A 12713-nucleotide genomic window follows, 5' to 3' on the forward strand; every position below is an offset into this window, starting at 1 on the left:
GCACAGGCTGAGAGAGCTGGAATGAGTCAGCGTGGAGAAGGAAAGGCTCGGGGGAGCCCTTATAGCTCTCTACAGCTCTACAACAGGAGGTTGTGGTGAGGTGGGGGTCTGCCTCTGCTTCCAGGCAACAGCAATAGGCTGAGAGGTGATGGCCTCTCATTGTGCCAGGGGAGGGACAGGTTGGGTATTAGGAAACATTTCTTCTCCTGTGCCAGTCAAGCACCGGCACAGCTGCCCAGGGGGTGGTAGAGTCACCATCCCTGGGAGCATTCAAGGCCTGGGGAGATGTGGCTCTGAGGGATGTGGTCAGTGGGCATGGTGGGGGTGGGCCGAGGTTGGACGCGGCCATCCTAGAGGTCTCTTCCAACCTTAAGAGTCGCCATGGTAATTCTATGACATTTAGGGCACGCAGCACGGTGGGAACAGGAGGCAGCTCCAGGGGGTCAGGACTGGAGGCACAGCCTCATTCTGAAACTAATTCCTCTCTGTTGTCACTGTGCTGGGTTAGGAGCTGTGTGGCTGTGCTGGGATCCATGCTCCCTGTGCGTCACCAGCAGTCCCTGAGGGTGTGCTGGGGTCTGAGTCAAAGACACCAGCAGCGCAGCGAGCACTGACACAGGCACAGGGGGATAAATGCAAAGGACAATGCTGCGGATGGGATGTGACTGTGACATGGGAACACGCTCTGACTGTTCAGTGACAAATGATTGAATGTCAGCAAACAGCATTTAATGAAATCCATGCTCCTGATACAACATGACTGCACAAACAACATCTGTGCAATTTTTCTGATAGTGACTGCAGGCGAGCAGCACCAAAGGGGGGAGATAAAATCAGGAAGACATATGGAGCAGGAGCCAATTGTGGAAATCTGTTAGGGCAGTCAATGGTTTGGCAGACGCAGGCTGTCAAGTGCTGTCAGCACTGATCCTCAATGTGAAGGGTAACATTACGCTGTGCCTCTTGAACTCGGAGGAGAAGTGTGAGCTGGTCTGCAGCAGCCTGTAAATGCTGCACAGCAATGTGCAGCTGCAGTGTCAAAGCCACCCCACAGTGCCCACAGCCACCCCACAGTGCCCTGCTGGCTGCACACAGAGCAGGGAGCCCAGAGGTACTCCTGTCAGCACGTGCTGCTTCTGGGATGTTAAAAAGGTCAGCTTATGAGAAGACAGAGGATTTCAGAAAATATTTCTATTTAATAACACAGAAAACGATGTGGTTTTTTGCCTCACAGTTGAAAGAAAACCACATTTCCAATGTCCTTATGCCAGCTGTGCTACACAGGGTGCTCCAAGCTCTCTCTGTGCTGGCTCAGTTCTGGCTTGGAAAGGAACTCTCAGCTCTGTCGCTGCTGCTGGATGTCTTGCAGTGGCCCAGTGCTCCATCACGCCACATGGTAACTGCCAAACCTCCACTGCTGGTAGCGGTTGGTGGCACTGCATGCACCCAGCCTCAGGGCCAGCAGCACTGGGTGCACGAGCAGGCAGGCAGGTGGATGCTGGTGCTGCACCACAAGGTGCTCAGCCTGTGGAGAGGGTGATCCTTTGGGTTCACATCTACACATCTTTCCCCCCATAGTCCCCATACCAGACAGGCTCTGTCCCAGGGCTGTTCCTATTGGGGTGTTCTGTGCCTGGCCTGCAGTGCTTTGCACACACATGTGGTGGGAAACAGTCCTGAAAGGACACGTGCATTTCTGCCTGGGCAAAAACTGGATTTTTTTTGTACATGGTAAATGCAACTTACATCACCAACATGACACAGTCACTGTGGCGTCAGAAGGTAAAGCACTGCACATGCCATGCTGCCCCTCTCCCCATAATGCATGGAAGTATTACTGCTTTGGACAGAAGAGGAAAGGGATCTTTGCTATAGGATGAAGTGCTAAGTCACAGCTACTGTTCTTTGCAAAATTAGGAGTATTACCAAGTTCCTCAGAGCGAAGCCCTGCAGAAGGCCAGCACAGGTATTGCAGTACAGGTCATAAAGTTAAGTTCCCATTTTCTTCCTTTTCAAAACACTTTTCTTTAAGAAAAGCCACACTGTGAATGGAACACCAGTGGATACCAACACCAGTGTAAGTGCTACCCATCACCTGGTGTCCCACCAGGGCTTGTGGCTGTCACCACACTGCAGACGGTGCAGCCCTGCTGCACACAGCCCTGCCATGGCGCTTCCCTCCTGCTCCAGACACACGGAGAGTGGCCAGGCAGTCAGGGCTGGGGGCTGTGGGGAGTTGGGACGCCACTCACCAGCTCAGGGCGTGCTGCCATGGAGCTGTGCCTCCAGGCCAGGTCGCTCTCCCAGCCCCCACAGGGCCGCAGTCCCGGCGCAGCACCCACAGGCACCACGCACAGCTCTCCGTGCCGCAGCAGCCGCAGCCACGTGTAGTTGAAGTGCTGCGCCTGCAGGAGGGATGGGTGATGGGGACCCTCTGCCAGGACCCTGGGAGCCGCTCTCACAGGGGCAGGGGCACGCACAGCAATGGCACTGCCTGCTCCGTGCGGCACCTTACCTTGTTGTTAGCATCACAGGCCTGCAGAGCCAGAGAGGTGTTCTGTGCGGCAATGCAGCGCGCCGTGGCTACGTTCACAAGCTGGAAAACAGCACCAACATGCACACTGAGACATCAGCTGTCACAAAGAGCATAGGCCGTGCTCGTGCCAGCACTGATTAACACTGCACACTCAAAGGGGGGAAGCAGAGCCACCACACATCACGCTCCTTGGTGCGTGTGTCAGCGCACACTGGCTCTGCTACACATTTCTACAGCAGGAGAAACCTGAACCCAGCCCCTTCCGGAAGCACTCAAAGCAGGACAAGATGAGCTCTTTTCAGTGCACAGCATTGGATCAGGTCGTTGAAAGCAGCTCCAAGCTCTGCCCATGACCTGTGGCTGAGAGCAGTGCACCACAGGGATGGCAGCAGCCACGGCTGCAGGTGCTGCCATCAAACCCCAGCCCCTGCAGGGCTGCGCACTCCTGTCTCTTTCCTTGCAAATGCAGTTCCTTTCCCTCTTTCAGAATTGCTGAAGAATTTCCAAATTAATCCCGGGGAATAAGCAGGTTGTTCAGAACACAGCTCCCAAGTAAATTTGGTTAGGGTTCAGCACAGCTGGAATTTGCAGAGCTAGCTGAAAAACAGATTTTCTGCCCTATTAAATTTTGAGAATGAAGATAAAAGGGCAATTCAGGTGGCCTGAACTGGATCAAAGCATGACAGCACCACGGACATTTTCACAGGCACAGAACTGAGGAGGTTGTGGTTCCGTTGAAACAAAGGTCCCTGTGTACGGCCTCACTGCTCTGCGCTGGATTTGATGTGGGGTTTTGTTATTGTAGTTGAAGCAGAACTCCTAAAGTGAATGCTTTCCAGAAATTTGGAACATTTTTTCCGTGTTCTCAAGACTAGTGCTGCGAAGCCCAGCTTGCCGTGGAGCTCCTGGGCCTGCACTCAGACACACGGGGCAGGCGGGGAGCCCTCTGGGTTGCACTGCTGGTGTTGCTGTACCTCATCTTACAAAGCAGGCACTTTACTGATGTGACTGCAATCAGAAATAGACTGCGAGGAACTGAGCGCGTTGTCTTGGCTGAATTCCGGAGCAGAGCGGCGATGTGCTGCGCCCTGCTGGTGGGCACGGAATGAAATAGCACAGAACTGCACGGCTCTTCAACGCCCCTCAGAAATGCGACTTGCAGCTCTTCATAAAAATTCAGACTTGATGAAGTTTATAGAAACTTCATAAAAATACAGCGGAATCCTGACTGTCATGATGGATTAAAGAGCCTAAACCACCACCACATGCCAGGAAGCTGCTCAGAGCCAGGCACACCAAGATGATTCCGTGCCTCTAATCTAAGCCAGTGAGACGAGGTTTAAAGGAGAAGAGCACCACTGGGTACATACCAGCCCGCTGGCCTTCACCAGGGGAGCCGCCAGGTCTGGGTACACATTCTCCAGGTACCAGCGGAAGCTGCGGCACTGCAGCCTCTCCCGCAGCGCCTTTTGCTGGCTCAGGTCGCCCAGCTCTGCGCGCCGCGGCAGCAGGTGGTAAGCATGGCCATAGAACAGCTCCTTGTAGTCGTCCAGCCACACCTCAGCCACGCGCGCCAGGTTCCTCTCCACCGTTCTCACCCGATCCTTTGGGAACGAGTAGGGGTTGTCGTTCCTGAAGATGTGCCCGACTCTGGAGCACGGGACGATCTCAATTTCTCCTCCGCACATCCAGACCTGAGGAGCAGAGATGTTTGGGCAGGAACGCTGCGCTCCGGCTTTGTGCAAGGCAGGAGAGCAGTGGCAGGGCTGGTGGCTGTGCCTGTAGGAGTGCGCACATCAGGCGTGCAGGACAGGCTGCCAGGAGCAACCTACCTTGAATGAAAGCTCCATGTTTTCACCTCCCCAGACATCCAGTCCTGAGTCATACATCCCCAGCTCAAAGAAGTACTTCTTTTCAATGGAGAATAAGCCCCCTGCCATTACTGGGCACCTGCAACAGGTGGCAAGGTGCAAGTCAGGTGGTCAGAATGCACCCATCTCCTTCACCTTCACCAAGGGGTTACCCAGGAAGAGGGCTGTGAGGTGCCTGGGATCGGTGTGTGGGTTTGCACTTACAGTGCAGACCCTGGGACCCATCCTTTTGGTGCCAACTGATAAAGGTAACATTAAAAACACAGCATTTGGTGGCTGGGGCATTGCCATGGCTGGTGGGGTGATGCCCTGTGTCACACCACCAGCACAGAGCAAGCTGCTAGCTGCAAACAGGTGGGCTCCCAAAGCTCTCAGATTTGCTGTCCGTACCTTATTATATCAGTTTCCTTGAGTTTGTTTTTCTCAATGACTTCTAGCGGAATCTGCTTCCATCCAAAATTCATCGGCCAAGTAAAAATCCCACGCTGAAAGTTGTCCACAGTCATGTAGCTGAACAGGGCAGAGATGGAGATGACGAATTCTGAGTCACATTCCTGATTGAAATGTCACCCTTAATGAACAAAGAAGAACGTCTGTACCTAATTAAAACAAGATTCTGACAAACTTCATCAGAAGTTCTCTTCATCTACAACAGCAGAACCATTAAGGTTGGAGAAGACTTCTAGGATTCACCAGCCCACCCCACCATGCCCACATCCCTCAGTGCCACATCCCCATGGCTCTGGGACACCCCCTGGGATGGTGACACCCCCTCCCTGGGCAGCTGTGCCACTGCCCATCCACTCCTCTTGAAAATAAATTGCTCCCAACACCCAGCCTGACCGTCCCTTGGTACAATGTGAGGCCATCACCTCTTATCCTGAAATTCATGAAAAGGCAAAGACGTGTGTGTGATAAAGCAGTGGCAAGGACCGCTGCTGCTCATTTCTGGTGTAGCCCCCTGTGGAAGGCCGGGCAGAGGGTCATGGTGCACAGCTTCTCCTATTAGCACTCTGACAGACAGAGCGAGGGCTCTCCTCCCACGGCAGGATGGCCTGAGCCGTGTTACCTCATGTCCTTGTCGCTGATCACCTCTATGACAGGACAGGCCACCCTGGCACGGTGCAGGCGGACACGCTCCAGCAGTGGCTCCAGCCAGCCCACATTGCACTCCACATGTGAGTCCAGGAAGGTCAGCACGGTGCCTATGGGCAGGAGTTGTGGCACCGCTGGGTGCGTGCCAGCAGCCCTTGGCCATGCTGGGCCACATGGGGAGCCCTGGATGCCCTGGCTGTGTCTCACCTGTGGCCACCTGTGCGCCCGCCAGCCGGGCCCGAATGAGACCGTGCCTTTCTCTGAGGTGCAGGACTTTCACCTTCGGGAACTGTGACATGTATGCATCCAGCTTCTCCTTGAGGTAGTCTGAGGGAGAAGGGCAGAGCGAAGCTGACAGACCCACCCTGCACCCATTTCCAGGTGTGAGAAGTGATGGGCAGAGTGCTCCTGGAAGCTCTCCAGGACACACGGGTGTCTGCAGGTCTGGGGCACAAGCTGGGGTGGTTCATTGCCCCAGCTGGGAATACAACCATTGGCAAAAGACTGCAAAATGTAGTTTTTATGGACACATAGAATCGTTTGAGTTGGAAGGGACCTTCAAAGGCCATCTGGTCCAACAATGAACAGGGACACTGAAAAGACATCATTGGGAGTAAACGGTATGAGCACATACTGTTGGTTGTTTAAAATGTTTCATGAGTCCCTTCTCTCTCACCTGTGCTGCTTTGCTCACTGTAGGTGGTTGGGGAGGGGTCTGTATCTGCAGCAGGGACACAGGTGTCTGGGCAGCACGCTCCCTGAAGGAGCACCACTTAGAGAACTGGATCAGTTTAACATTTTGAAGAGTCAAAGCCAACAGAGAGCCAAAGTACAGCAAAGCACAGGTTGGAACCATCTGCGTGTCTGTGCCACACATGTGGAGTCACTGTGCGTGCATTGTAATACATCAGGAGAAGAAAATGCAACTTCTTACTAGTATTCAAAGTGGGTAACAAAGAACAAACTGCATTCTGGCTCCAGCTGTGTCAGCTTAACCAAGGCAGAAGTGGCTTTACTCACCTTTAGTGCTGAAGTCGTCCACCAAGATGAGCTCCTGGAGCAGATGTGGGGGGGAGCGGCTGAGCACGCTGTGCACCGAGCGCAGCAGTGTGGACCACACCTCATCCACGAAGCACATGATGATGGTGGTGGTCGGCAGGTCGTTGTGGACCTGCTGCTCCAAGCACCTGCATGGAGGGCAGCGATGGGTTTGTCACTGCCGAAGGTAATTCATCACGTTCTGCGGGTTGGGGCTCCCTTTCTTTGCTCATTATACAGAACATACATACATAAACACACACATTTTATATACGTGCATGCATATTAATTCTATATAACTAATGTTAAGCACAAGTCAAATTCTTTTGAAATCGCACCCCTAGACAGGACTCTAAAGAAAAGCAGCCCGCAGCCTTGATGTTCTGCTGATGTCCCCTTGAAGTCAGGAAGGCGTATGCTCTGACACTGCTGGAGCTGCTTTGGAGATTGCTCCCTCAGGTCTCCTGCCCGTGGCCTGGCAGCAGCCTGGCACCGCCACCCCGACCCACATGGTGTTCAGCCTCACCACGCAGTGCCACACAGTGTGCAGCCTTTGTTTTGGCCAGGAAATCTGGGTTCCTACCTAATCCTGGGCAAATTGCTCTAGAGGGACTGCAGCAGCAGTGTGGGAGGAACTGGGGCATGTGGGGACCCGCCTCTGTTTGGCCAAGGCGTTGTTACCCGGATAGCCAGGCGTTATCCCGGATAGCCAACGGCTGTGACAGCAGCATTTCTGATCGACCAGAAGTGGGCAGTGCTCCTGCAGGTCTGTTCTGCACTGCAGCTCCCAGCACTTGGCCTTCAACTCCGGTTTTGCTGCAGGCAGTTCTTGCTCTGTGTGCAGGTGGCTTCTGTATGTGACACCTTCTGCTCACTGGGAAGCTGCCATGGCTGCCTCCCTCCTCCTCTGCCCTGTTCCTCCATGCAAGGACCTCCAATGGCTCCCAGAGCAACATGGGAATGCATGTGTATTGATGGGGACAGGCCACAGCACAAATCCCATGTCACAGCTCTTGTGGCAGAGACAGGAGGGTCTGTGCACCAGAGTTCTCCCACCTGCCCAAAGTGCCATTTACAGAACCAGCAGCACATTTCATGGGGAGCTATAGAACCACAGAACCATTCAGGCTGGAAAGCCCTGTAGGATCCCCACGCCCAACCCCACCCACCCATGGCATGGGGGGCCTGCTGCCCACATCCCTCAGTGCCACATCCCCACAGCTCTGGGACACCCCCACGGATGGTGACTCCCCACTCCCTGGGCAGCTGTGCCACTGCCTGACTGCTCTTTGGGGAAGGAATGTTCCTAGTACCCAACACAACACTCCGTGGTGCAATGTGAGGCCATCACCTTTCATTATGAATTATCATTGTGAATTATTTGCTTTCCAATCACCACGCTGCCCACAGGTCCCAGGATCACAGAGCTGAATGCCTGTGCTGGACAGCAGGACAGTAACAGTGGGAAAAGGAGCAATCCTGGGATGTCCCCATCACTGTGTTGGCCACAGGCACATCCGTGTGCTGGCACATAGCAGGTGGCTTTGGCCGGATTGCCACCTACTCTCCAGGTGGGTGCCAGCCCCCGATCTCATGGGCAGGGAAGGCAACTCTACCCAGGCACACTGGCAGTGTGTGGAACCAAATGTATGAGCGCTGACACCAAATAGCACTGAATGGTGTAACACCTGATATGATACACCTGATATATGCTGAGCTGTGCCCTCACCTCTCTGGTCAGCCGGCATAGCCAGTTAAGCCACGCTGGAAGTTCTCCCAGCCTCACCATTACCAGCATCACTCACCCAGCAGCGCGGCAAAGCAGGGCTTACCCAGCAGGCCTGGTGTCTGCTACGGCTCGGTCCACTGGGATCAAATCGCTGAGGAAGACATTAAAGTTTCCTTCCTTCCATCGACTTTTGGCTTCTTCTTGTTTGTCGCTGGGGACTGTCACCGGATGCCCAAACTGCCCGGGTGCCTGAGGGTCTCTGGGTGCCAGCGTGACATCCATGGCCAGGACTCGGTGCGTGCCGATGCCTGCTGCCTCCTGCCCACCCAGCTTGGGGGCCACCCCTGGTCCCGCCGCTGCTGCCCTGGAGGTGCCATGGCCTGGGGTGCGAGGTGCTGCAGTGCTGCTGGAGGCATGTGTGGTAGAGGTGCCATTGCTCCTCAGTACTTGGTGCAGTGCTTGGCTCCGGGTGAAGTGTCCCTCAGAGTCAAAGCCGAGGCTGGGGGCTGTAGGGTTGCTGACGTTGACCCCCTCTTTGCTAATAAGGACAAAGTGCTCAGGAGGAGACGCTGCATTCTCTCCCCCTCTGCTCTCCCCGTGCCGCGCTGCCCGGGCCGTCGGGGCGGCCCCCCCCGTGTGCGGGCTGCCGTGGGCACCGTGCGCGGGTCCCTCCGTCCCATTTCGCTTTGCAGGAAACGCGGCTTTGCGGGACGGAGGGCTGCCTCCCGCCCTGCCCGGCGGCACCCGCGGTTCTCCGCCCCCGGGAACGGTCCGATCCGCCGCCGCGTCTTCCGCCCGTGCCGGGGCCGCGCTGACCGCGGGTGCCACGTTGTGCGGGACGGACACCGCCGCCACCGAGCCCCCTGGGCGCGCTCCTCCGCTCGGGGCTGCCGATTCCGGGGGGCTCCGCTCCCCGCCCGGCCCCTGCTCCCCCGCTGCCGTCGTCGGCACGCTCCTCCCGTCCGCGCCCCCGCGAGACCCCGCGACCACCGCCAGCCGCGCCGCCGTGGCCTTGGGGAGGCTGTGGTCCCGGCGGCTGCCGCCCTCCGACTCCGGGGGGGCTCTCCAGGGCCGCTCCCGCTCCCGCCGTCCCCGTCCCGCCGCAGCCCGCGCGCCGTTGTCGCCAAAGGAGAGCCGGAGCGCGGCCATGTCAAAGAGCAGCCAGATGACAGAGGCCACGAAGACGAACGCGAGCGCCCGGCCGCTGCCGCGGAACAGCCTCCGCAGCCCGTTCATCCTCCCCGCGAGCCCCCCGGGCGAGTCCGGGCCGCCTTGCCTGGGGGTGGGCGGCTCGGTCCCCTTCCCTGCCCGGCTCAGCGCAGCGCGGGGGGAGCCTCAGCCGCAGCCCCGGCCGCCCGCCGTTCCCTGCCTGCGTGGCAGCCCCCCCCAACACCCGCCGGCCCCTGGGCCCGTAGCATCGCGCTCCGCTCGCCCATCCGCCGTGGGCAGCCCGAAAGAAAAGGAACGGGCAGGCGGCGGGGCGAGGTTCCCCTTCTCCTCTCCCCACCCCGCCCAGCCCCGCGCTGTAACCCAACACCTCCGCACAGAAGGAAACTATTGCCGCTCATTATCCGGCCAACTCTCTGCCCGGCTCTTACCTTCCGCGCCGTCCCAGCTCCTGACTGCGTTCGCAGAACTTTATCGGGACGTGTCGCTACGCTTCGTGCCGCCGCAACGCTCCCTCGCTGCTTTAGCAGCGCGCTGCAGCGTTAACTCCTCGTTAACTCCGCGGCCAAGAGCGCATGTGCTCGGCACTGCCCGCGGGCAGGAGCAGGGCACCGCTCGGACTGCCGCCGGCTCATTTACTCGACGGCACGGACGGGGCGCAGAACGCCGTGCCGGTGCTGTGGGTAGCGGGGCGGAAAGGCGGTGACGTGGCGCGGCCCGGCGGGGCTCCGAGCGCTGCGCACCGGGAGCTGCGGCTGCTGCGGGAGCCGCGCTGCTCCTCACCTGCGCCCCTTAAGGAGCACGCAGAGCTTTGCGGGCTGGTGGAGGAACGCGGCCCCGCGTGGTGCGTGCCTATGAGCGGAAGCGCGGGTGCGGATTGAGAGGAAAAAGCTGGAGTCGGTAGTTTGCAGCTCTCGAAATCTGGCATCGATGACCTTAAAGCCAAAGCACCGCGTCCCACGTAACAAAATGACAGATCTTTGCAAGCCCGGGCTCCAGCCTACTGCAGTGCACGTATGAATACTGAAAGATCAGTAAGCAAGTGGCAAAACGCTGCGTTCATACTTAAGAAAAAGTAGCAGGTTCTGAGCCCAGCCCCTGCTCGTGCTGCTGGCTACGGGCACACCTTCCTGGCAGAGGTGGTTTTCCAGGGCTGTGCAGCTCCTCTCCCCTGCTGTGCGGGCAGCTCTGCACCTGCAGGATGTGTGTGTGTGTGCATGGTGTGCACTAAGGGACCCTCAGGAAGAGGGGGTGAGGGATAGGATTCAAAGGGATGGTTAAAAGGGAAAAGATGATAGCTTGGAGTCAAGATTGAATGCAGAATAAATAATCCCTTCAACGTAAAAGAGAAAGTTTGAGATAAACCACGGGCAGTGGTTTCCTTCCCCACGCTGGCATCAGTTCCTTGTTGTACTTTAACTCCTCAGTGCAGACCCTCAGAGCCACCCCACAGGGAGGACTTGGACCTCCAAGCTGTGCTCTGCAGAGGGAAGGGGCAGCCCTGCCCTCACCCTGCCCATGGCCTCAAGCAGGGAAGGTTCCTGCACTCCAGTGGTTTAGCTCCAGCCTGGGTCAGCACAGGGCTGCTGGGCTGCTTGTGCACGGCCATGGCTCACTCCATCCTCCTTGGCAAGTGTAAGCATTCCAGATCCTGGAGCAGACTCCTGGCACAAGGCAGCTGCTTTTGCAGGGAGAAATTATCTAACTGAGGCTACTCTGCCATTACAGCAATCCAAAGCTCAGACTGAAAAGCACAGAAGCGAGATAACTTGTAGATGAGAACTCAGTATTTCTTTTTCTGGCACAGAAGTGTGCTGGAGGTGAGCAAACATTGTGATAATTCTGTATAGTAGTTTCCTATTGTATAAAAAATACTGTCCAAAGAGAAACTGGGGAGGAATGGTCCCATACTAAAGGCTGCCAGGCTTGGAAAACTGTCCTTCTGGTCTGGAGCATGAGAGACCCAGCAAAGTTGAAGACAGTACATTGGGCCACAGATGACAAAGTCGGGCACTTGGGTTGGTCAGACCACACAGAATGCATGGGGCCTTTCCTGGAAATGGCAGAGAACAGCTGGGTTGTTCAGGAAGCCGCCGAGCTCTTCCTCTCGTCCCAGTGCAGGATCTGCCATATCTCAATTACTTGATGTCTTAATTACTTCTCTTGCCACTGAGCACCAGAGTGCTTCCTGCATGGGCAGGTGGCACAGACACGGACACAGGCGTTGCATTAAGAAAGCCGTGTTGGAAATCACATTTACAGAAGGGCTGCTCAGTGCACAAAGGGACAGCAGAGGAGAGATGTGCATGAGCAGGAATGCCAATGGGAGAAGGGAAGACTTCCCATGGAGGGATCCCACTCAGCAATGGCTCTGTGTGTTCTGCCACCACCTTTGCTGCACTTGTGGGTCACCTCCTCCCAGCCAGGCACCCAGCACCCAGCTGCCCAAGCACCCCAGCTCTTCCCATCCATGCTCCCAGTTATGAAATCATGATTTTGTTTCTGAGACACAACTGTGCCTACAGGCGATAATCGGCTGCTACAGTAACTTTATTTGTGAACGATTTGTTCGTTGAGATATTGAGTTCCATGAAGTATTAATTATATTCATTAAGAATGATATGACAATTCTCTCTATGTCTGTGCATCTTCTCTGGAGTCCTGCTGGGGTTTGAATCTGCTGATTAACTTTAATCGAATCTGACAGAGCAATACACATCTCAAAGACCTCGGGTTCCCAATCTGAGGAAGGAAAGCCCCAGCTCAGTGCCCCACTGAAGGGAAAGCTGGAGCTCAGCCACTGCACCAGGCAGCACAGAATCCACGCTGCTGTCAGAAGGACCCAGATGGAGGCTGTGCTCCAGCAACCCTTGGCCTTGCTCAGTGGGTGTTGTGCCCTGGGGACACAGAGGCAGGGGAAGCACGCTGTGCTGGGTTTGGCTTTGGGCTCCTTCCCCAGCGGAGCAGATTTATCAGGGCAGGCAGTTACTCATGGGGTGGGGGACGGAGCTGGGCTCCTCCTTCCTGTTGTACTCTGCAAATAAATCTAATGCTGCTTGCCAGAGAGCCATTCCTATGGGAGGAAGCACCTCTCTCCATCTGAGGTTAAGAATGAGCCCTGGGCAGAGCTGAGAGCTGCTCCTCGATGGGACTCGCCACCTTCTATGAATTAACTTCCTAAGTGTAATACAGTGTTGCCCTAATGAAGCAGGTATGCTCAGTGCCTCAACAAGCATGTCCTGCGTCATGCTGGCAAATCACTGAGTGCCTCAAAACT

At 56.2% G+C, this 12713-nt stretch overlaps 1 protein-coding gene across 3 annotated transcripts; it reads right to left on the reverse strand.

The window, feature by feature from the left end:
• Positions 1 to 282: 282 nt before the first annotated feature.
• GALNT5 (polypeptide N-acetylgalactosaminyltransferase 5) lies at positions 283 to 9717 on the reverse strand. Of its 3 annotated transcripts, none has more exons than XM_048953624.1 (10): positions 8373 to 9717; positions 6523 to 6689; positions 5710 to 5829; positions 5477 to 5612; positions 4798 to 4917; positions 4369 to 4486; positions 3907 to 4230; positions 2516 to 2596; positions 2253 to 2405; positions 283 to 1525 (listed from the first exon to the last, which is right to left on the reverse strand). In XM_048953624.1, the coding sequence occupies exons 1-10, from the start codon at positions 9503 to 9505 to the stop codon at positions 1385 to 1387; spliced, it is 2493 nt and encodes an 830-aa protein (XP_048809581.1). In that variant the 5' UTR covers positions 9506 to 9717; the 3' UTR covers positions 283 to 1384. The 3 variants fall into 3 exon arrangements, 2 of the variants coding, with proteins under 2 accessions (XP_048809581.1, XP_048809582.1); XM_048953625.1 differs by having other exon boundaries at positions 1410 to 2042; XR_007378655.1 differs by having other exon boundaries at positions 1429 to 1525; positions 1927 to 2405.
• Between the last annotated feature and the right edge of the window lie 2996 nt (positions 9718 to 12713).

Source organism: Lagopus muta, chromosome 8 (assembly GCF_023343835.1).
Source record: "Lagopus muta isolate bLagMut1 chromosome 8, bLagMut1 primary, whole genome shotgun sequence".
Classification (NCBI taxonomy): domain Eukaryota; kingdom Metazoa; phylum Chordata; class Aves; order Galliformes; family Phasianidae; genus Lagopus; species Lagopus muta.

What these genes read in the sequence shown, in the direction of transcription:
- GALNT5 (XM_048953624.1), bottom strand. Translation starts at nt 9,505, where the DNA reads ATGAACGGGCTGCGGAGGCTGTTCCGCGGCAGCGGCCGGGCGCTCGCG. An exon ending in GGGCGCACAGGTGGCCACAG is followed by an intron (nt 5,613 to 5,709) that starts GTGAGACACAGC and finishes TCCTGCCCATAG; the next exon opens with GCACCGTGCTGACCTTCCTG. An exon ending in CCTGTGATGCTAACAACAAG is followed by an intron (nt 2,406 to 2,515) that starts GTAAGGTGCCGC and finishes TCCCTCCTGCAG; the next exon opens with GCGCAGCACTTCAACTACAC.